The 22,149-nt window shown below is 60.2% G+C and overlaps 1 protein-coding gene across 1 annotated transcript; it reads left to right on the top strand.

Annotated features, from left to right (window-relative positions):
• Positions 1 to 1,051: 1,051 nt before the first annotated feature.
• VEGFA (vascular endothelial growth factor A) lies at positions 1,052 to 21,523 on the top strand. Its single transcript, XM_040643438.1, is given in 10 exon segments — positions 1,052 to 1,079; positions 3,502 to 3,564; positions 3,567 to 4,072; positions 9,635 to 9,683; positions 12,769 to 12,965; positions 13,763 to 13,839; positions 14,169 to 14,198; positions 16,126 to 16,197; positions 17,305 to 17,436; positions 19,613 to 21,523. Coding segments are annotated over 10 exon segments (1,176 nt in total). The 3' UTR covers positions 19,635 to 21,523.
• Positions 21,524 to 22,149: the final 626 nt, after the last annotated feature.

The raw sequence follows: 22,149 nt of genomic DNA on the forward strand, positions 1-22,149 counted from the left end.
CTGGAACACCTTCCCCTTCCTCCTTGGCTCCTTCAGAACTGCTTCAGAGCCATAAGCTGAGGTGGCCCTGGTCCTGAGCCCTCTGAATGGGGCTGAGGATGCCCTTGGAGGGGACCCAGCATGACCTCTGTCTGGGCCGCTCTTTGCTCCATGCCCCACCCTCCATGTTGCTAGGTGACCTTGGGTCCCTTCTGTAAGCTTGGGATTCTTTGGGTGTTGAAAGACACCCATTCTTTGGGTGGTCCTGACACTCCTGCCCTGCAGTGACCTGTGGAGGGAGGATGGTGGAATCAAGTTTATTGGAGGGGATTAAGTCTGTGGGAGGAGAGGGTGCTAGAGAGGCACGATGTGGTTTTATGATTGTTGATTTGTGTCCCCTTTCTGGAAGACGCGGGTGTGTTTGGCTCTCCGTCTGATGGTAATGTGGGCCTCGGCTGGCTGTTGTACGCCCGGACAGTGCATTGTGGGAAAGCTGGTGACACCACCCTGGGGGATAGCATCCAGAGGCAACCCTCCTCAGATTCACCACCAGCTTGTCTTGAAATGAGGGCTGGGGGTGGGAGACCCCCTCCCACCCTAGTGGAGGGTGCTCCAAAGCCCCTCAGGCCAGGATGCCATCCTGCTCCCTCATTTCCTTGGTTCTCTGGGCCAAGTGCATAGAGGGAGTCTTGAACCAGTGGCTGACACACCTTACTTAATACCACCAAGGGGGACGTTTGGTTCAGGTGGGGGAAAGCCCTGGGGTTATTGTGACAACCGACAGCCACCCCTCCTTGTAACCCCTCCATCCTCCTCTCAACCTCAGGGTCTTTTACTAAGACCTCCTCTTCTGGCCTCCCTAGGAGCAAGGCGAGTTGAGGAGGGATGCGGTGGATGGGGCCAGTGAGAGCCCCTGCTCCTGCTGCTGGGAGCCTCGGTCCTGGCTCTGCCTGCTCCAGGGCAGGGGTGAGGGAGGAGAGCTCTGCCAAGGCACCCACATGTTGGGCTCTGGCGGTGCTAGAGGCGGACCAGGTCGGAAGGAAGAAGTTTAATAGCTTCCCTTCCATAGCCCATGCAGCAGCTTGGAGCACGGAGCCTAGGTAAGGAGCCTTGCCTGGGAGGGGGGCCCTGAGCCAGCAAATAAACATTTGCTAACTGGAAAAAAGACCTTGTCCCTGCTGCTGGGGAGCTTGCCAGGTGGTGCAGGCGGGACTGGAGGCATGAATGATGCAAAGGGTCGGATGGGGTGGGGGTGGGCAGCCCCTCTGCTCATAGGGACCTCGGGACACCACTCCTGTGGAATTGCTACTAAAGAGGTAACCTAGCGCCCTCACCAAACCACAGTACCATGTGCCGAGGCAGGGGGTTGGCTGAGTAACCTCCCTGGACCGTTTGGGTCAATTTGGGGGAAGTTGCAGCATTCCCGCGCTCAGCCCAGACACTCACAGAGGCTACATCAGCCCTGGGCCAGGCCCTGGCCAGATCTGGATGAAAAAGGTGGTCCCTCTCTTCTCTCAGGTATCAGAGCCCCCTCTTTGTTCCCTGGGGGAACCTGGGAGCTGCTGGGTCAAAGCCCAACCAGGAATTTTTCCAGGCTGGTTCCTATATGCAAGGGTGGGGTGGGGGGCCTCCAGGAGCACTTAGGGAGGACCAGGGGAGCTGGGGAAAAGGGGGCTTTAAAGGGAGCAGGTGTGGGGTGGGGGGACTGGGGGAAAGAAGAGAGAGGCTGCCAGCTGGTAGAAGTAGGCAAGGGATCCTGGGGTCCTGGGGGTCCTGAGGAGAAACCCCAATTCTGTTCAGAAGATGAACTGAGAGACTGGGCTGGGGCTGATAGAAGCCTTGGCCCCCAGCCTGGTGGGAGCTCCGGGCAGCTGGCCTACAGACGTTCCTTAGTGTTGGTGAGTAGGTTTGAATCATCACTCAGGCCCTGGCCTCCATCCGCCCCCACCAGCCCCCTGGCCTCAGTTCCCTGGCAACATCTGTGGGGGGGGGGGAGCAGGAACAAGGGCTTCTGTCTGCCCGGCTGCCTCTCCCTTTGGGCTCTGCCAGACTTCACAGTGCATACGTGGGCTCCAACAGGTCCTCTTCCCTCTGGGCCACTGACTAACCCCAGAACCACACGGCTTCCCATTTTCAGCCCTACAAACGTGGCGCCAAATAATTTTCCCCAAGGAAGCTTCCCTGGACACTTCCCAAAGGACCCCAGTCACCCCAGTCTGTTGGCTCCGTAGCTCACTCTGATATCAGCAGGCCAGATGAAGTCTCCAGACGGGCACGTTGTCCACGTGGATACGTCACGCCTCCCGTGCCCGGTATTGGGTCCTCTGCATGTGGGTCCTTTCGAGTCCCCGACATGCAACTGTTTGGGAGGTCAGAAATGGGATCAGGGATAGTCTCCCTCCACCCTCTTCCTCAAGCCCATTCCCTCTTGAGCCAGAGCGGGGGTGTGCAGGGAGTAGTCACTAGGGGGCGCTCGGCCACCACAGGGAAGCTGGGTGAACTTGGGAGAGCAGCGTCTGCGTGAGAGTGAGGACGCGTGTGTCAGTGTGAGTGTGTGTGTGTGTGTGGGGGGGCGGGCTGAGAGTGCTGGAGTGGGGAGAAGGCCAGGGGTCACGCCAGGATTCCAATAGATCTGTCGGTCCTTCTCCCCACCCTTCCCTGTCTGACTCCCTGCCCGCCCAGACGCCCCCCCCCCCCGCAATATTCCCAGTAAAGAAGGAATAGCTCTCAAGCCCTGTCCGCACATAACCTCACTTTCCTGTACCCTTCCCCCCAATATAGCGCGGGCGTGTGTGTGTGCTGGGCAAGGGGGCGGAGGGGCAATTTTCAGGCTGTGAACTCCGGTGGGGGGACTTTCTCCTTGACCGGGAGGGGTTAGGCTTTGCACACGTCCCAGGGAAGGCCCGAGGGGCGCGCGGGGAAGTCGGAGAGGCGCTGCGACTGGCTGTCCCGCCCCCAGGGCGTGCCAGGGGGGCCTCCCTTATTTTAAGCGGCCGCTAGTGGTAAGGAGCGCAGAGGCTTGGGGCAGCCGGGCTGCGAGGAGGCGCGCGCGGGGGCGAGTGCAACCGGCGGCAGCGGCGCTGGGTCGGGAGAGCGCAGCGGCGAGGCGGACGAACCGGCGGGTCACCAGCCAGGGGGCTCCGCACTGGAATTTGATATTCATTTATCCAGGGTTTATCCCTCCTCCTTTTTCTTCAGCAATTTTAAAATCCACATTCTTTCCCGTTTTAATTTATTTTTTTTCCCGTTCCCCGCTTAAATCGGGCCGACCGTTTGGGGAGATTGTTCTTTTACTTCCCCAAATCACTTCGGATTTTGGAAACCAGCAGAGAGAAGAAAGAGGTAGCAAGAGCTCCAGAGAGAAGTCGAGGAAAGAGAGAGAGACGGGGTCAGAGAGGCGGCGGGCGAGCGAGCAACGACAGGGACAGGAGCGAAGTGAGTGACCTGCTTTTGGGGTGACGCCAGAGCGCGGCGTGAGCCCTCCCCGGGATCCCGCAGCGGACCAGCAGCGCTGACGGACAGACAGACAGACACCGCCCGCCCCAGCGCCCACTCTCCCCGGCCGGCGGCCGAGGGTGGACGCGGCGAGAGCCGCGGGCAAGAGCCGGAGCCCGCGCCTGCAGGCGGGTGGAGGGGGTCGGGCTCGCGGCGTTGCAGTGAAACTTTCGTCCAACTTCTGGTTGTTCCCGCTCCGGAGGAGCGTGGTCCGTGCCGGGCAGCCGAGCCGAGCGGAACCGGGAGAAGTGCTAGCTCGGGCCGAGGAGCCGCAGTCGGAGGAGGGGAGGAGGAAGAAGAGAAGGAAGAGGAGAGGGGCCGCGGTGGCGACTCGGGCTCGGAAGCCGGGCCTCGGACGGGTGAGGCTGCTGTGTGCGCAGACAGTGCTCCAGCCGCGCGCGCGCCCCAGGCCCTGGCCCGGGCCTCGGCTCCAGAAGGAAGAGGAGACAGCCTAGGCGCCGAAGAGAGCGGGCCGCCCCGCAGTCCGAGCCGGAGAGGGAGCGCGAGCCGGCCGGCTCCGGCCGCCTCCGAAACCATGAACTTTCTGCCTCTTGGGGCATTGAGCCTTGCCTTGCTGCTCTACCTCCACCATGCCAAGGTAAGCGGCCGTGCCCACCAGGCGTCGCGGGCCACTGCGAGCGCCTCTCCCGGCTGGGGACGTGGTGAGCGCGCGTGGGGGCTCCGTACCCCACGCGGGTCCTTGGACACCGGGCGCGCGGCTTCCCCCTCGATCCTCGTACATGTAGGGGGAGGGGGCGCGCGCTAGGTGGGAGGGCACCCGGATAGAATCTCACCGCCCACGCGGGCCCTGCCCACCCACCAGAGTCACCGCACGTACGATCTGGGCCGACCAGCGGAGGGCGGGAGCCGGGAGGAGGGCCGAGGTGGGCTCTTGCGCGCCGGGCTGCTGAAGTTTGCTCCTGGCCGCTGGTCCCGACGGACTGGAAGTCCGGGCAGCGGGGCGGGAGCCGGAGCCCAGTGGGAGGTTTCGGACCTTGACCAGGGAGGGCAGAGAGCGTGGAGGGGCAGGGCGCGGACGAGTGCGGGGGCTGTCACTGCCGCTCGATCTCTTAGGCCCTCGCTACGAGTTTGAGAAAGTTTCGGGGTGGATTGCCGAGGGGACCCCGGTCTCCGCCGGGCCACCTGCGCGGAGGCACCCCGCCTCGTCCCCGCTCGCGTCCGCTCGGTGCCCGCCCCTCCCCGCCCGGCCGGGCGGCGCGCGGCGCGGAGCCGATTACATCAGCCCGGGCCTGGCCGGCCGCGTGTTCCCGGAGCCTCGGCGGCCCCGAGCGGGAGCCCGGGCGGTGAGCGGCGCCCTCCCCGCCGGCCCTCCGCGGAAGGTGACCCCTCGAGGTATCCCTAGCCGGAGGACCGGGAGAACCACCCACACCTCTCCCCACCGTCCGCAGCCACCTTCCTGTGCTGGGAGGGATTGTTGATCATCCTCCCTGACGTGAGAACAGCCACTTCACTTATTTTACTTCCTCAGCCGAGAAGACCCTATATACCATCTCCGACTCAGAGTAAGCAGGGAAGGATGATCGCTATCAGAGTCAGGTGCAGGCCTCTCTGTGCTTTGTCCAGCTTACCTAAGTCCCCACTTGGTGACAGTCGGCTTCTGGTCCTCCCCACACTCTTCGAGCTGTGCTTAGCTTTTATGGGGTGGGCTAAGGGAAGAATGAAGAGTGTCATTACTCCACTTACACTTTTTTGGAAAATGGCTTAAAATTCTGGGTTTTCGTGACGTGGGCATTGTGGGACCAGCCCCCCACCTTTGGAAGGAGCTCCTGCCAGCATTAAAACACACTTTGTCCTGGGGGGGGGTCAAGCTTCTCCTTGACTGGGGAGGGGGGGTTAGGCTTTGCTACACGTCCCAGGGGAAGGCCCGAGGGGCGCGCGGGGAAGTCGGAGAGGCGCTGCGACTGGGCCTGTCCCCGCCCCCAGGGCGTGCCAAAGGGCGGGGCCTCCCTTATTTTAAGCGGCCGCTAGTGGTAAGGAGCGCAGAGGCTTGGGGCAGCCGGGCTGCGAGGAGGCCGCGGCGCGGGGGGCGAGTGCAACCGGCGGCAGCGGCGCTGGGTCGGGAGGCGCAGCGGCGAGGCGGACGAACCGGCGGGGTCACCAGCCAGGGGGCTCCGCACTGGAATTTGATATTCATTTATCCAGGGTTTACCCTCCTCCTTTTTTTCTTCAGCAATTTTAAAATCCACATTCTTTCCCGTTTTAATTTATTTTTTGCTTCCCGTTCCCCGCTTAAATCGGGCCGACCGTTTGGGGAGATTGCTCCTTTACTTCCCCAAATCACTTCGGATTTTGGAAACCAGCAGAGAGAAGAAAGAGGTAGCAAGAGCTCCAGAGAGAAGTCGAGGAAGAGAGAGAGAGACGGGGTCAGAGAGCGCGCGCGGGCGAGCGAGCAACGACAGGGACAGGAGCGAAGTGAGTGACCTGCTTTTGGGGGTGACCGCCAGAGCGCGGCGTGAGCCCTCCCCCTCGGGATCCCGCAGCGGACCAGCAGCGCTGACGGACAGACAGACAGACACCGCCCCCCGCCCCAGCGCCCACCTCCTCCCCGGCCGGCGGCCGAGGGTGGACGCGGCGGCGAGCCGCGGGCAAGAGCCGGAGCCCGCGCCTGCAGGCGGGGTGGAGGGGGTCGGGGCTCGCGGCGTTGCAGTGAAACTTTTCGTCCAACTTCTGGGTTGTTCCCGCTCCGGAGGAGCCGTGGTCCGTGCCGGGGCAGCCGAGCCGAGCGGAACCGGGAGAAGTGCTAGCTCGGGCCGGGAGGAGCCGCAGTCGGAGGAGGGGGAGGAGGAAGAAGAGAAGGAAGAGGAGAGGGGGCCGCGGTGGCGACTCGGCGCTCGGAAGCCGGGCTCATGGACGGGTGAGGCTGCTGTGTGCGCAGACAGTGCTCCAGCCGCGCGCGCGCCCCAGGCCCTGGCCCGGGCCTCGGCTCCAGAAGGAAGAGGAGACAGCCTAGGCGCCGAAGAGAGCGGGCCGCCCCGCAGTCCGAGCCGGAGAGGGAGCGCGAGCCGCGCCGGCTCCGGCCGGGCCTCCGAAACCATGAACTTTCTGCTCTCTTGGGTGCATTGGAGCCTTGCCTTGCTGCTCTACCTCCACCATGCCAAGGTAAGCGGCCGTGCCCACCAGGCGTCGCGGGCCACTGCGAGCGCCTCTCCCGGCTGGGGACGTGCGTGCGAGCGCGCGCGTGGGGGCTCCGTACCCCACGCGGGTCCTTGGGCACCGGGCGCGCGGCTTCCCCCTCGATCCTCGTACATGTAGGGGGAGGGGGCGCGCGCTAGGTGGGAGGGCACCCGGATAGAATCTCACCGCCCACGCGGGCCCTGCCCACCCACCAGAGTCACCGCACGTACGATCTGGGCCGACCAGCGGAGGGCGGGAGCCGGAGGAGGAGGCCGAGGGGGCTGGGCTTGCGCTGCCGCGGGCTGCTGAAGTTTGCTCCTGGCCGCTGGTCCCGGACGGACTGGAAGTCCGGGCAGCGGGGGCGGGAGCCGGAGCCCAGTGGGCAGGGGGGTGCCCGGACCTTGGACCGAGGGAGGGCAGAGAGCGTGGAGGGGGCAGGGCGCGGACGAGTGCGGGGGCTTGCTGTCACTGCCGCTCGATCTCTTAGGCCCTCGCTACGAGTTTGAGAAAAGTTTCGGGGTGGATTGCCGAGGGGACCCCCGGTCTCCGCCGGGCCACCTGCGCGGAGGCACCCCCGCCCGTCCCCGCTCGCGTCCCGCTCGGTGCCCGCCCTCCCCCGCCCGGCCGGGCGCGCGCGGCGCGGAGCCGATTACATCAGCCCGGGCCTGGCCGGCCGCGTGTTCCCGGAGCCTCGGCGGCCCCGAGCGGGGAGCCCCGGGCGGTGAGCGGCGCCCCTCCCCCCGCCGGCCCTCCGCGGGAAGGTGACCTCTCGAGGTATCCCTAGCCGGAGGACCGGGAGAACCACCCCACACCTCTCCCCACCGTCCGCAGCCCACCTTCCTGTGCTGGGAGGGATTTCTTGACGCCCCTTCCCCATTTCCTCCCTGACGTGGAGAGAAGCCCCTGCCACCTTTCTATTTTTTACTTCCCTCAGCCGAGAAGACCCGTATAACCCCTCTCCGACCCCAGAGGCCAGGGAAAGGATGATCGCTATCAGAGGTCAGGGTGCAGGGGCCTACTCTGGTGCTTTGTCAGACTACCTAAAGTCCCCACTTGGTGACAGTCGGCTTCGCTCCCCTCCCCCACACTTCCGAGCTGTGCTTTAGCTTTTATGGGGGTGGGCTAAGGGAGGAATGAAGAGTGTCATTACTCCACTTTACACTTTTTTGGAAAAATGGCTTAAAATTTGCTGTGACGTGGGCATTGTGGGACCAGCCCCCCCCCCCACCTTTGGAAGGAGCTCCTGCCAGCATTGCAAACACACTTTGTCCTGGTGAAATGGGGTGTTGGAGCAAGAGCAGGTGGTTTTTTGGAACTCCACAACTTGCCCACCCAACTTGCTTCTCAAAGCCACCTAGGGTGTGCTTTACCCTCTTCCCTTACACCTTCCGTCAGCCACAGAGTCTCCTCTTGGAGAGGGGCAGAAGGAAAGAAATGGGCTGGGGTCTCTGCTGCCACTCTGGGTGCCTCAGACCCTGGCACAAAGGCCTTGGCTCCAGGCCTCCAAGTGGGGGGGGGGGGAGGAGTGGCCGCCTGGCCACAGCATGACCTTCAGAGGCCCCCAGAGAAGGGCACCTGGCCCCTCCCTGCCCAGAACAGCCCTTCCCAGTGCCCCCTGGCCTTGGAGGGGGTTAAATTTCTGTCCCCCTTCTTTGTTGGGCCCATGAGGAGTGGAGGGCACAGGGAGAATGTTGGCAGAAGGAAACCAGGGGGTATGGTGGAGATGGGCCAGGGGCTAAGGTGGAGACCCCGGGGGGTCCCTGAGGGAGCTGCTGTGGGAGGCTGCCCAGCTGGTATCCTGGAAACTGTTATCTGACCTTGGCCCTAGGGGCAAGGCTCGGGGACCGGAGTGCACTGGGGGTGTGTGGGAAGGAGCCAGCCAGCCAGACGTTGTCAGTGGGGTCTGTAGTTCCACGGGCTAGAGTACAGCTCTGCTGCTCAGGATGTGCTCCCCAAAGAAGGGCAGGCGGGGTGGGCAGCTGGCGAGAACCGAAGGCCCTCTGGAAGGGCTGGGAGAAGCCTTTGCCTGCTTGGAGCTGTCAGGCCCACATGGTTGGGCATGTTGACCTTCACAGCCTCTGGGGAGGGGAGGAATGATCTGGTGGGGGTGGGGAGGGATGGGGAGGGCTAGGGGAGGCCTCAGGCCTGGGTAGTGCAGGGGGCCCCCTAGGGGCTGGGCAGTGCTAAGGCATAAAGGCTTTCCTGGTTGCATTTGAGGGAAAGTGCCCAGCTAGGTGAGAGGGACTTGGCACCCCCACCCCCCAGTCCGGGAGGGAGAAGAAACCAGGAAACAGGTGGGAGTGTGAGGCTCGGGGCTTAGGAGATACATCCAGGCTCCCGGGAGGTCTGTGTGCTGGGAGAAATGGGGCTCTCCCCTCCCCCAGGGTTTCCTCCCTGGTTTTCCCCTTCTAGGCAACCTGTGGGTTTGCTGAATATACCTGAGGATATTTGCTGAATATTCCCAAGAACGGAGGAGTTTGGGGCGGGGGGAGGGTGGTTGGTGCCCTTCGTTCCTCTGCACCCCCCTCCTTCCCCAGCACCACCAGCTCACCCTGGTATTTGTCATGTCAGCAGGAGAAGGTCACCATGTTGTTTTTCTCGCCCCCAGTCCTTCCTTCCTGCCCCAGTCCAAATTTGTCCTCCTATTTGACCTTACTACTTACCGGTGGCTTTGGACCAGGGAGTCGGGGGGTTGAGAAAATTCACTGAACTCAGCAATGGGCCAGTGAGGGGCGGGGAGGGAAATGTGGGGAAGGGGCGGGGACCAGACAGCACAGCATTCTGGTATTTTCCTCCTGTGTTTTCAGTTCTCCACCCCCCACCCCCCATATGTGGTCAGTCTCTCTCTTCCTTCATAATTGGAGCAGTGCGGGGGTGCTGGGCATGCTCTCTGCTGTGGGGAGCCGGGCAGGTGCCTTGTTCCACTCAGAAGCCTCCAGAGAAGCCAGAGGCTGCCGGCCAGGCGGGTGGCTGGGCCTCTGCATCCCTGCTTATGCCCATGCCTTTCTCTTTGTTTTGTCCTCAGTGGTCCCAGGCTGCACCCATGGCAGAAGGAGAGCACAAACCCCACGAAGGTGAGTCCCTCTGGGCCTTGGAAGGGTACCCCGTCTCCCCAGGGGATGGGTGGGGAGGCCTGATTCCTTTCTTTCAGGTCTGTGGTGGTGGGGGAGGGGAGAAGGGGTTCAGGAATGGGGCTCAAAAGGGGAGAAGGGAGCACCATGAGAGTCACCCTTCATTCTGGAGGACTCTCTTTCCTACTCAGGCCTCTGCTAGAAATAGAACTTGTTGCCTTTTCCTTCTGCTCTTTCCAGTAAAATTTTATTTGGGAGAGGGAGCCCTGAGCACAGGCCAGGAAGACAGTGTTCGAAGATCCCAGGTGTCAGGGAGGTGTCCTTTGTCCCACCTGCCCCCAGGGGAGGATGGAGAGTCTATGTCACATCCAACCCAGCTGTGCCACACTTGTGGGGTCTGCGTGGAGGGGGCTGTGCCCCTGACCGTCCAGCAGTCTGGCTGTACGTGAGCTGGAGGTACAGAGGGCCTACTTCCTGAGACCCCATCTCCACTGCCTGTATTCCTTTGGGGGTGAAGAGAAGGCTCTGCAGTCTTCCCCTGCCCTCCGGGTGGGATAGGTCTGGGTGCTGTGAACTTCCCTCCTGGGCCAGCAGAGGGCTGGCTGAAGCTCCCAGGTGCCCCGCCCCCTGCCCAACTAAGAGTCAGCCTGCCTTTTGTTCCTCTGTGGTTTGGAAACGGGATCCTCCCATTTCTCTAGGGAAGCCCTGGCTCTCCCCCCAGACTGAATGTGGCCTCAGCTCCAGCCTGGGGGAAGGGGTGCCCCATGCCACTCCCCCAGCTCCCCACTTCTGAGGAGGGAAGGCCCTGGGGTCTTCCTCCAGGCGAGTTTTCCAGACCCAAACCCACTGTGGCCCAGGGTGGTGGCCAGGGGTGGTGTTTGCATTCCCTGGGCCAGTGGTGATGCCCAGCCGGTTCTGCCTCCCTCTTCACTCAGGAGCTCTTTCCTTGGCCTGGGACCTGGGCCACTTCACAGCCTGTGTCGCTCAGAGACTCCTGGATCCCAGTGTGCACCCCCCCCCCATCGGCCTCCTGGTGGTCTCTGGGGTCTGGGAGAGGCAAGACAAATGGTCTTTGTTTGCTGGGGGAAAAGATTGTCTTCAAGGAATAAGGGAAAGCAAGAAAGCTTGTTGTGGGAGTCGACATATGTCCCTGGGCCGGGCAAAAGCAGGCCAGGTCCTTGGGGGCAGTGGCTGGGGTACGAGGGGTATGGAAGAAGTTGCTCCCTGGACCTCCCTCCTGCGGCCCTTGGGAATTCCAGGAAGCTTTCCCAAGGAATTCCTAGTCTGTGTCTTTTTACCCTCAGCTACCAACTGCCATAGCCCAGACCAGACCTTTCTGCTTTCCTGTCCTGGTTGGGGCCTTATGGCCCCATGACAGTGTCAGGTCAAGAATTCTTCATTAGTCATCTTCTTCGATATAGACTTGGCTTAAAAAGGGCTTCTTCAGATCCCTGCTCTCATTTATGCTCTTTTTGACGGTGCGTCACCTTAACCCTTTTGAGGGTGGCGGAGAATTCTGTGCCTGTTGTCTGCATAGGGGAAGTAGATCTCAGACCAGGCCAGGGACTGGCTTGGGAGCCCCCACCTACGCCCTAGCTGTTTTCACACCTATGGCCTTCCCCTCCCTTCCCCTCAGCTCCCCAAATTCTCCTCAACCNNNNCCGCCCCGCCCAGGCTCATCTTCCTTTACTTTGGATGCCTTAGTGAGGTTCGGGACCTTGTGTTACCTGGGCTGAGAAGGAGGGCTTGTTCTCGGGGCCGGAAGGAGGAGACAAAGCCCCACTTTTCAGTCTCAGTTTCAGTGTCTTTAGAGATCCACCCAACCCACTTATACAGATGTGCAGTCTGAGGCCCAGAGAGGGGAGGGACTGGCCCAAGGTCACACCAAGTCATGGCCAGAGCCTGGACCTCTTCACGGACTGGATGGTGCTTCTTCCTCCTAGGTGGGGGAAAGACATTTCAGGGAGAGGATTACCATGTGGTGTGTGTGTGTGTGTGTGTGTGTGTGTGTGTACGTGTGTACGTGATGGAGAGTGGCAGGCTGGGCCACAATTTAGAGTCTTCATTCCAGGTCCTGAGTGTATCTGTTCTCAAGAGCCCTGCCCCTGTGGCCTAGAATTACCCCTTCATGCTCCAGTGCACCGCAGGCTCCACGGCCAGCCTGGGAAGTTGTCTTTACCCTGCTTTCCCTCCAGAGCAGCTTCTAGAAATGCTCCATGGCTGCAGTGGTAGCACCGTTTTTTCCATGATGCAAGCAGTTTGCCCTCTTGGGCGGGGTTATCGGTGGCTGGCAGGGCCTTCCTCGTGTGCCCACCCACTGCCACCTGCTGATTCCAGGCAGGCCTGGCCCCTGGGCTGATGTTTGCCGCCTCCCCAGCCTGTGTCTGGGGAGGGGTCCGGCAGGTGGCAAAGTGCCCCTCCCAATACTTCCGCATGATTTGCCTTGAGAAGGCTTTGATGTGAGAGCTGATTTTAACTGTACCACTTAATGAAAGTGCGGGCCCGGGGTAAGTTCCTCAGCGTCTCTGAACCTCCCGTTCCCCCTTTGTAAAATGGGGTTCCTATTGGAACCTCGTAATGTCACGTGGGGGGGATTATTGGTCATGCAAATTCCCAGCATACAATAAGTCCTCATCCGACGGTTGTTGGTGTGGTGCGTGGTGTGGCAGAGGGCGTAGGGAAACGGGGAGCAGGTTTGCCAAGCTGGCTCTTCCTCCTTTCATGGGCAACTTAGATCCCCCCCCGACACGTATACTCCTCCTCAGACTGGGCCCTGGCATCAGGGTTGACCAGAGTTGGCTCAGCGGTCGTGGCAAGGCAGCGGGATCAGATGTGGCAGCCCATCTCCCTCGGAGCCCGACAACCTCGTGTGGTCTTTGGAATGAACCCAGACCCTCATCAGCGCCCCTGGTGGAAAGCTCAGGGGAGGATGTCGGCCACAGCTGGAGGGACTTAAGCTAGAGCTTGGGAAGAACTGGCCCAGTAGGGGTACCTCTCACAGGGGTTGCCGTCTAAAGCTCGGTGGAGTTAGGGGCCAGCCGTCTCTTGCGCGATCGGCTGGGCTGACGTGTCACCCCGTCCCGTGCAGTGGTGAAGTTCATGGACGTCTACCAGCGCAGCTACTGCCGTCCCATCGAGACCCTGGTGGACATCTTCCAGGAGTACCCCGACGAGATCGAGTACATCTTCAAGCCGTCCTGCGTGCCCCTGATGCGGTGTGCGGGCTGTTGTAATGACGAGGGCCTGGAGTGCGTGCCCACCGAGGAGTTCAACATCACCATGCAGGTGGGCATCTGAGGGGGGCGGGGGCGGGGGTGGGGTGGAAGTGGGGTTAGACTTTGGGAACAGGTGCTCCCGGCCCTTTCCTGGGCAACTCGTGAGAGGAGGAGCCACACTGGCCTTGCTCAGCTCCTGCCCCTGAGTCGGTCAGGGGGAGTTGTGGGGAGTCTTGCCCCCTTTGGAGAAAAAGATGCCTGCATTTCCTGGTCTGGAGGTCCCTGCTGCCTCCTCCTTCTCCCTGACCTTTGCCCCTGGGCTCAGGAGGGGCTGACACCTGTGACAGGAGCCCCTCTTCCTGTCTTGGAGGAAGAGGGCCCTTCCTCCTTGGGGGCTCTGTTCGGGGTGCTGGCTGAGCCTGGTGCATGGAGTGTTAAAAGACGGTCGTTTGGTGCTGCCCGGCGACAGGGCACATCTCAGCCTAGACAGGGCGGGAGGGAGCTCCGTGATCCCAGGGAAGGTGGCTCTTGGGTAGCGACTAGGGGTCAGGGTGAGGCCTAGAGGGGATAACAGGAGGGGAGGGATGGGGACCGGCAAGAACCCAGGACCCGAATTCCCAGCCTGGCCAACCCGTGCAGCCGTGCCTGCCCTCAAGAAGAGCGGGGGCTCCTTGAGGTCAGCAGGGTCGGGGGAGTTGGGGTGGGCCTGAGGCTCTTTCTGGTAGAGCCCCTGGTCCCTCCTCCCTCTACCCCCCACCCCTGCTCTGTAGAACCCCTGGGTGCTGAGTGGCAAGAGCCATGGGGTGTCCCATCTGGGTATGGCTGGCTGGGTCACTAACCTCTGTGATCTGCTTCCTTTCCCTCTAGATTATGCGGATCAAACCTCATCAAGGCCAGCACATAGGGGAGATGAGCTTCCTACAGCACAGCAAATGTGAATGCAGGTGAGGACGGAGTCACGGATTTGGGTTCGTCTGTTCAGCGGACGGCGGGAGGGTTACGCGTGTTCCACTCGTTAGCCATTTCTACCTTCCAGCTGTGGAACCTTTGGGCATTTAAACTTTACCTCACCGTGCCTCAATTTCTACATCTGTCAAATGGGCACGACGGTAGGCTATCTCTCATAGCGTTGTTAGAAGGATTAAGTGAGTTGTTTTACGTAAAGGGATTAACACTGCATTTGTGCCATAAATGGTATGTTACTGCCCTTGTTAGCGTCACCGTCTGAACTTCTCTCTGTTTTGTTCTTTTTCTCTTTCTCTGCCCGCTGCAGACCAAAGAAAGATAGAGCAAGGCAAGAAAAGTAAGTGGCCATGACTTTAGCTCCTCTCCCTCTCCTTGGCCGGTTATCTTGGTTTGGGGCTCTTGGCTTCCTCTTGTCAGGGGATCTGATGGCTTTACTGGGTCAGGGAGCTGGCCTCACAAAGACTTGTGGTGGCAGTAGGGGGATGGAGCCAACTCGAGGATTCTGGCTCTAGAATTAGGGGCAAAACCCCAGGCTGGTCTGGAGCTTCCTGTGGGAGAGACCACGCGTTCCAGGTCTCCAGGTCATTCCTGGCCGGGTCTTGCAGTTTTGGTGTGCTGGGGGGCCGCGTGGACACCAGCTCCCCGGCTTGCTCCAGTCTCCCACCCCCCACAGCAGGGAGAGGGAGTGGGTGGCAGAGAGGCCCGCCTTTGTGTGTCAGGGGAGACGGTCTCTCAGGTGGTTGCTGTGGTGGTGCGATTGGACTTGGGGGCCGGCTGAGATGTTTTCTTGGTGATGCCCTCCTGCAGGAGTGAGGCGGGCCGGAGCCACTCAGCCCTCCCTGGCCAGGCAGAAATGAATTGACTGTTGGCCATTTTCTGAGGCTTCTAGTTGCTCAGTGTGGAGGGTTGGGTCAGGATGGAGCCAGGGGCATAGTCTGGGGGCAGTGAGTCTTCAAGACCCGGTAAGCAAAGGGAACAAGCCTGCAGGGAAAGAGAATGAGAGAGAGCACCTGTGTCCTTCCCTCCCCTCCCTCACCATCCCGTCTGCCCCCAAAGCTCTGGGGACACAGAAGCTCCGAGGCCTCAACCTCTTGCCTCTTCCCTAAGTCCCTAACTTCCAGGATTTCTGTGGCTCCCAGAGCAGTGATTTGGGAGAGTAGGCTCAGAGAGAGAGAGAGAGAGAGAGAGTGTGTGTGTGTGTGTGTATTTGTGTGTGTAGACCTTCCTTCTTCCCAGTGCTTTCTCCTAGGGGAGTAGTCTTGCCCCTCTCCTCAGTCCCTTCCCCCTCATTTCTTCCCCCGTGGCAGACATCCTGGGCATCCTCTGGCCTGGCAGGTGTGGAGAGTGCTGGTTCCCTTGAGGGGAACAGGCTTCAGCCTGCCCCCCTTGCCCGTTTCCCAAATGTCTGCTTTGCCCACAGGGAGAGTGGGGGGCTCGCCTGGGCTCGGAAGAGAGTCTGGTGAGATGTTGTAGCAGGCTTTGACAGGCTGGGGAGAGAACTTCCTGCCAAGTAACGCCCAGGCCCCTCCTCCCATGCCTCCCTAACTCCCACCCCACCCTACCGCCTGCCTGGGGCTCTGAGGACACCCATCCCCGCCTCTCGGCCCAGGTGATGGCTGGGCAGGCTGGCGCCTTTCATGTGGCCGCTGGGTCTGCGCCAGCTCCCGGCGTAGCCGCTCTCCCACACCGGGATTTGCAGAGGCAGGGCCCCCGGAGGGACCCCTTTGCTGTTGCACTTGGAAATGAAAGCAGAAGGTGCCCGAAGCACAGCCTGGGCCCCGACCCCCACCCCCATCAAGTCAGGTCTCTCCGAACTCTGGCCTGCCTTTTATAGCCAACCGCCTCCCCACCCTGACCTTCAGGGTCAGACTTGTCCGGGGCCGCTGGCCATAGAGCCTGCCCACAGGGCTTTGCCCCCTGCCTAGGACCGGGAGCTGCCACGAGCACGCAGGCCTTTGGGTCCTGTGTCCTCCACCCAGCCTCTGCTCCCCTTGCAAAGCATTGCAGGAGGCTGGGTTGGCCACCCCAGGGTGGCTGAAGGGAGAAGAAGGAGCCATTGAGCGCCTGCTGCCCCAGCCCGCGTGTGCATGTGCGTGTGCGTGTGCGTGTGCGTGTGCGTGTGCGGGCTCGTTCCTGGAGCCTGCCGGCCTCCCGACGCCTGGTTCCAGGGAGTGCGTCCTGAACCCTGCCCTCCTGGTTGCTTCTTTTCCTCTCCCCTTCCCCCTTGCTCTCTCTTTGTCTGTCTCTTTTTTTTTATTTTCCAGAAAATCAATTCGAGGAAAGGGAAAGGGGCAAAAAAGAAAGCGCAAGAAATCCCGGTATAAACCCTGGAGCGTGTACGTGGTGCCTCCGCTGTCTCATTGCCTGGAGCCTCCCCGGGCCCCCAGTCAGACTCCCGCCGGCGGGACCCCCTCACCGTGCCCCTCCCGCCCTCACCCCCCGCTCTCCTCCCCCTCCCCCCGCAGCGGCTCTCTCTCACTCTCACTCCACTAATTGGCACCAGTGGCTAGATTCGGTGGCGGCGTGGCCGGTCCAGGGTTGGGCTGGGCGGGTGGGCAGAGTGGGCCTGGAGGATTCGGGGAGGGGACTCCGGCTTGGCTGGGCACCGCCTTTCTCTCACCCACTGGGCACTGGTGGCGGGCCCATTCGGCAAGGGTGCCAGGCTCCGGTTCCTGCTCACCCGACTGGTTTCTACTGCTCGGGGCTTCTGCACTTGTCTGGAAGCTGAGGCTGGTGGGGCAGGCAGACGTGGCGCGAGGAAGGGGCGCGAGTGACGCGAGGCAGCCTGTTGTTAGCTGAAGGAGGAGGCCAGGTGGGGTCAGGCACCCTCTGGCAGCCCCTCATTGTGGACCTGGGGCCTCCGGAGGGGAACCCTCTGCTCTGGTCCCACCCACGGCACCCACAGAAGCCTCCCTGTAGGTTTGGAGGCTCCTCCTCTGTGTTGGAGGCTGTGGTGGGGCTTTTGGCTGGGGACACTGTCTCTGGGCTTGGCCCGCCGTGGTGCCCTCCTTTAGCCCGCCTTTGCTGGAGGGGCCCGGGCTGGGCCCTGGCACAGGGGGAGGGCGGCCTGGCTCGCTGTCCCCAGCAGGTGAAGAGTCAAGATGTGCTCTTTCTGGGGTGGTAGCCGCTGGGGCCCTGTGGCCCAAGACTTGTACTTGTCCCCACGGGACAGCAGCCCCTTACAGTGGCCCTCTCCTTGCACTGTCTGCCCGTCTGTGTCTGCCTCTTCCCGCAGGCGGGCTTCCCAGCCAGTGCTGCCTCTTCCCGCCGCTCTCTCTGTCTTCCGCTGCAGCACTTGGGCCCTTCCAGGGCATGGAAGGGCAGGGGCCCGGCGAGCTGGGTGGGGGTGCAGCTGCCGACTGTTAGGGGGTGTTGCCTGGTTTTTTTTTCTCTCTCTCTGCTGACGCTCTAGCTTAGATGTCTTTCCTTTTGCCTTTTTGCAGTCCCTGTGGGCCTTGCTCAGAGCGGAGAAAGCATTTGTTTGTACAAGATCCGCAGACCTGTAAATGTTCCTGCAAAAACACAGACTCGCGTTGCAAGGCGAGGCAGCTTGAGTTAAACGAACGTACTTGCAGGTTGGTTCCCAGAGGGCGAGCGAGTCAGAGAGGGGCTTCACACAGAGATGGGGAGAGAGAGAGAGAGAGAGAGAGAGAGAGAGCGAGCGTGCGAGCTCACGCACACGCATCCGAGAGGGGCCAGCTGCTTGCGTGGCTTCTAGCTGCCTGCCTGGTGACTGACTGCTGCCTTCTCTGCTTGCGAGGCCCCTGCGGTGGGCGCCGGGCGCTGGCCGGGCCTGGCGGGGCCTGTTCAGAGGTTGTCCTGGTTGCCTGAGGGGGTAGCCTGGTGTGGCTTCATGTGACGGTGTGGACGCAGGCTGAGTGTTGTGTCCTGTGATCCCGCGGTGTCCTGTGGTGGCTGTCGGTCCTGACGTTGTTATTACTACCTCGCTACTAATACGGAGGGCCCTTCTTGGTGTGGGGGGTGCTGCCGTCTACGAAGCTCATACACTCCTGGGGGCCTTGCCACCACCCCTTGAAGTCTGCACTGCTGCTGGGCCTCTCATCCCCTCAGTGTCTCTCACGGGGGCAGGGGGTGAGCCCCTCCTAGACTGGGGTCCCCGAGGGCACGGGCTCCTGCTGTTGGTTTAGGGTGGGTGGGAGATTTAACATTCGGGGGACACTAGATATCTTTAATACTCCAGTGCTCATGGCGACAAGCCCAAACAGCCCACGTATTTCCTAATGCCTCCAGGATGGGCGGGTCGGGACGCCTCACGGGAGGCCCTGGCTTTTTTTCACCCGGGTGACCCTCCAGGCATTTGTACCTCTGTCCTTTGACCACAGTGGGGACTTAAAAAGTGTCAAGTATGTAAGCGAATACAGGACTGAGTTCAGGGGGTAAGGTCAGGAGCACAGAACCGGGACGGGCCGGCTGGCAATCTTTCGATACCTTAAATGGTGTTTATACCAGTCTGGCCTTTGCTCAAAGGCTGGGAGCCCTCTGGGGCCAGCTGAGTTTCACCCAGGGAGGGGGGCTTATATGGGGATTCCCAGGCAGGGTCAGGGTGCCCCCAGCTAGCCCAGATGCTCCATTAACATTGTCCTTGGAATGTGGCTGCCTCCCCCACCCCCACGTTCCTATGGCTGTGGATGTTCAAGGGATGCTGGGGCCCAGGCCCTGGTGGGGGCTTCTGTTGTCTCAGTGGTGCGTGAAGACAGGAAGTGTATGTGAGTGCTAAGCTAGGGGCTCTGCCTAACTCCAGGGCCCAGTGAGGGGTCTCCACATGCCCCAGGGACTTCAGGGAAGGCCAGGGCTTTATCATTGCAGGCTTTCTGTGGTGATTATTCTGCAGAGAGACTGTCTGGGATACGGTGTATGAAGTGACCTGGGGGCTAATAGAAGCCATCCCAACCTCCAGAGACCTCCCCTGGATGGGGGAGTTTCAGGACCCCAAATTGGGGGTTTAGGATGCTCACTGCTAGGCGCTCAGAAGGGCGGGCCCCGCTCTGACCTCTCATAGTAGAGCAGGGAAAAGGCGATCAGTCCCAGGGGCAGGGGCCTGACACGAAAGCTCCCCTCTGCTTGGAGAGGAGCGGCACAGCGAGTGATCGCCTCCCCCATGAGTTGCACAGCAGCCTGGTACCCGGGGCCCGCTGCAGCCCGCATGCTGAAGAAACGAGGCCTGTAGCCGAGGCCTGGAGGGAGGGCACGATGAAGGGACATGCGTCCCTCATGGCCTCGCCGGCTTCCCCTCCCTTCCCCGGGAGCAGCCCGTCCCTTGCAGCCAGCCCTAGCCTTGGGTTAGGGTGCTGTCCCCACCCTCCTCCGCAAGCCAGCCCCACAGAGGCAGAGCCGAAGCGCCTCTCTCTGCAGGCACCCTTTGCTGACTAACTCGGTCCAACTGCGGTCACCATCAGCTCTTAAATGTCAAGCAGGGACTGTTCTTGAGTATGCACGCATTCATTTGTCGCCTCTGATGACGTGTCCCTGTGTCCTTGTCTTGTCTCGACTAGATCCTAAGCTCTGGAGGGCAGAGGGGAGCCCTGGACGCAGCTCCCTCTCTGGTGAGGGGGCCCCCTCCGTGGGCAGGGGCTGGCTGTCCCCTTACGCTGGGCTCCTCGAGGCAGTGCCATGCTTTGCCGTCCTCTCTGCAGCAGGACTCGGGGCTCCCGGGAAGGGGAGGCTGCCTGCCTCACCACCGCGTCCCCGCGCCTGGCCCTAACCCCCGCCTCCGTTTCCCATCTCCCGCAGATGTGACAAGCCCAGGCGGTGAGCCGGGCTGGAAGAAGGAGCCTCCCTCAGGGTTTCGGGAACCAGACCTCTCACCAGGAAAGCCTGATTCAGAACGCTACAGAAACCACGCCGCCGCCACCACCACCACACCAACCATCGCCGTCACCAGAACAATCCTTAATCCAGAAACCTGAAATGAAGGAAGAGGAGACTCTGCGCAGAGCACTTTGGGTCCGGAGGGCGCGACTCCGGCAGAAGCATTCCCGGGCAGGTGACCAAGCACGGTCCCTCTTGGAACTGGATCGCCATTTTATTTTCCTTGCTGCTAAATCACCGAGCCCGGAAGATTAGAGAGTTTTATTTCTGGGATTCCTTAGACACACCCACCCACATACATACATTTATATATATATATATTATATATATAAAAATAAATATATATATTTTATATATATATAAAATATATATATTCTTTTTTTAAATTAACATTGCTAATGTTATTGGTGTCTTCACTGGATGTATTTGACTGCTGTGGACTTGAGTTGGGAGGAGAATGTCTCTACCCAGATCCCAACAGGGAAGAGGATGGGAGGGGGGACTCTGGCATGATCTTTCGGTCCCTCTTAGGAAGGCCAGGGTCCCCTTCCCTGCCCAGGAACGTGCGCGGCCAGGGCACAGGGGGCAAATTTGGCCTGCTTTTGGGAACACCGACAAACCCAGCCCTGGCCCCAAGCCTCTACCCCGAGTCAAATGGACAGACGACAGGTACAGGGACGAGGACACTGGCTCTGACCCAGAGTTTGGGGAGCCTCAGGACACTGCTGTACTTTGGGGATCCTCTCCGCAGCCTGCACGGGCATCCTGCCCCCAGGGGCACTGCCCAGAAGATTCAGGAGACCGGGCAGCCTTCACCTACTCTTCTTTCCCTCGCTCCCGAGATGCCCAGGGCGCCGCCGCCGACAGACGTCCTGGCGAAAAGAAGAGAGACATTGGTGGAAGAAGGGTCTCCTGCCTTGGCCTTCTCCCCGTTCCCCTTCCCGGGTGCAGCCCAGGAGGGCCTGATGTCCTCAGACCATTGAAACCACTAGTTCTGTCCCCCCAGGAGACCTGGCTGGCTGTGTGTGAGTGGTTCACCCTCCTCTGTCCCCAGACCTGACCCTTCCCGCGGCACAGAGAGACAGGGCAGGATCCACGTGCCCACCATGGAGGCAGAGAAAGTGTTTTATATATGGTACTTATTTAATATCCCTTTTTAATTAGAAATTAAAACAGTTAATTTAATTAAAGAGTAGGGTTTTTTTCAGTATTCTTGGTTAATATTTAATTTCAACTATTTATGAGATGTATCTCTCTCTTGCTGTCTCTTGCGCTCTTATTTGTACTGGTCTTTGTGTTCGAAGATTCATGTTTCCAATCTCTAGCTCCCCTGATCGGTGACAGTCACTAGCTTGTCCTGAACAGGTATTTAATTTTGCTAACACTCAGCGCTGCCCTCCCCTTTCCCCTGGCTCCCCACCACACATTCCTTTGAAATAAGGTTTCAATATACGTCTACATACCATATATATATTTGGCAACTTGCGCGTGTGTGTGTATATATATATATATATATGTTTATGTATATATGTGATTCTGATAAAATAGACATTGCTATTCTGTTTTTTATATGTAAAAACAAAACAAGAAAAAATAGAGAATTCTACATACTAAATCTCTCTCCTTTTTTAATTTTAATATTTGTTATCATTTATTTATTGGTGCTACTGTTTATCCGTAATAATTGTGGGGGAAAAAGATATTAACATCACATCTTTGTCTCTAGTACAGTTTTTCGAGATATTCCGTAGTACATATTTATTTTTAAACAACAACAAAGAAATACAGATATATCTTAAAAAAAGCATTTTGTATTAAAGAATTTAATTCTGATCTCAAAGCTCCTCCTGGTTTCTCCTTCTCCATTGGGTCCTTATTCCACTCCCTCCTGCCCCCTTTTCCTCCTCCCTTGGGGAAAATGGTACTTGTCTTAGGTCTGGGAAAGGGGTCCCGGGTATGCAGGTGATGGGGTGGCCCACTTTCTTGTGCTGGGGGCCACAGTGCTTCCATTCTGGCTGAGTGGGTCCTGGGGGGCCCCTTTCACCCTCTGTCATGATGTCGGGGGTGGGGGAGGGGCTCTGCAACGGGGGAGAGAGAGACAGCACCTTAGACAGGAGCCAGGGCCTGCAGTGAGCAGTGCTGCCTTCAGGAATCACGTGATCCAGGCCCAGTCCCTTGGTCGAGGAAGGAACTGGCCATGTGTCTGAGCTTGCTGCCCGGGGTACAGGAGAGGGCTGAGGTTGGCTATGGGGCCTCGGCCGCAGCAGGCTGGGAGAGGCAAGGCGGTGCTCATGGGGCCCCAGGGTTTAATTAAATTTTACAGAGTGGGTCCTGGAGTTCCTTGAGCCCTTGGAAGATGGACCCGCATCTCTGGTGGCCCCTGAGAGGACTCCCTGCCCTGTCTTGTTGCGTAGGCCCTGCTCTGCTGTGGTCCCGGCGAGGGGAGACGCTGTCTAGGT

This window comes from Ursus maritimus, unplaced genomic scaffold (assembly GCF_017311325.1).
Source record: "Ursus maritimus isolate PB19 unplaced genomic scaffold, ASM1731132v1 scaffold_29, whole genome shotgun sequence".
In the NCBI taxonomy this organism is placed as follows: domain Eukaryota; kingdom Metazoa; phylum Chordata; class Mammalia; order Carnivora; family Ursidae; genus Ursus; species Ursus maritimus.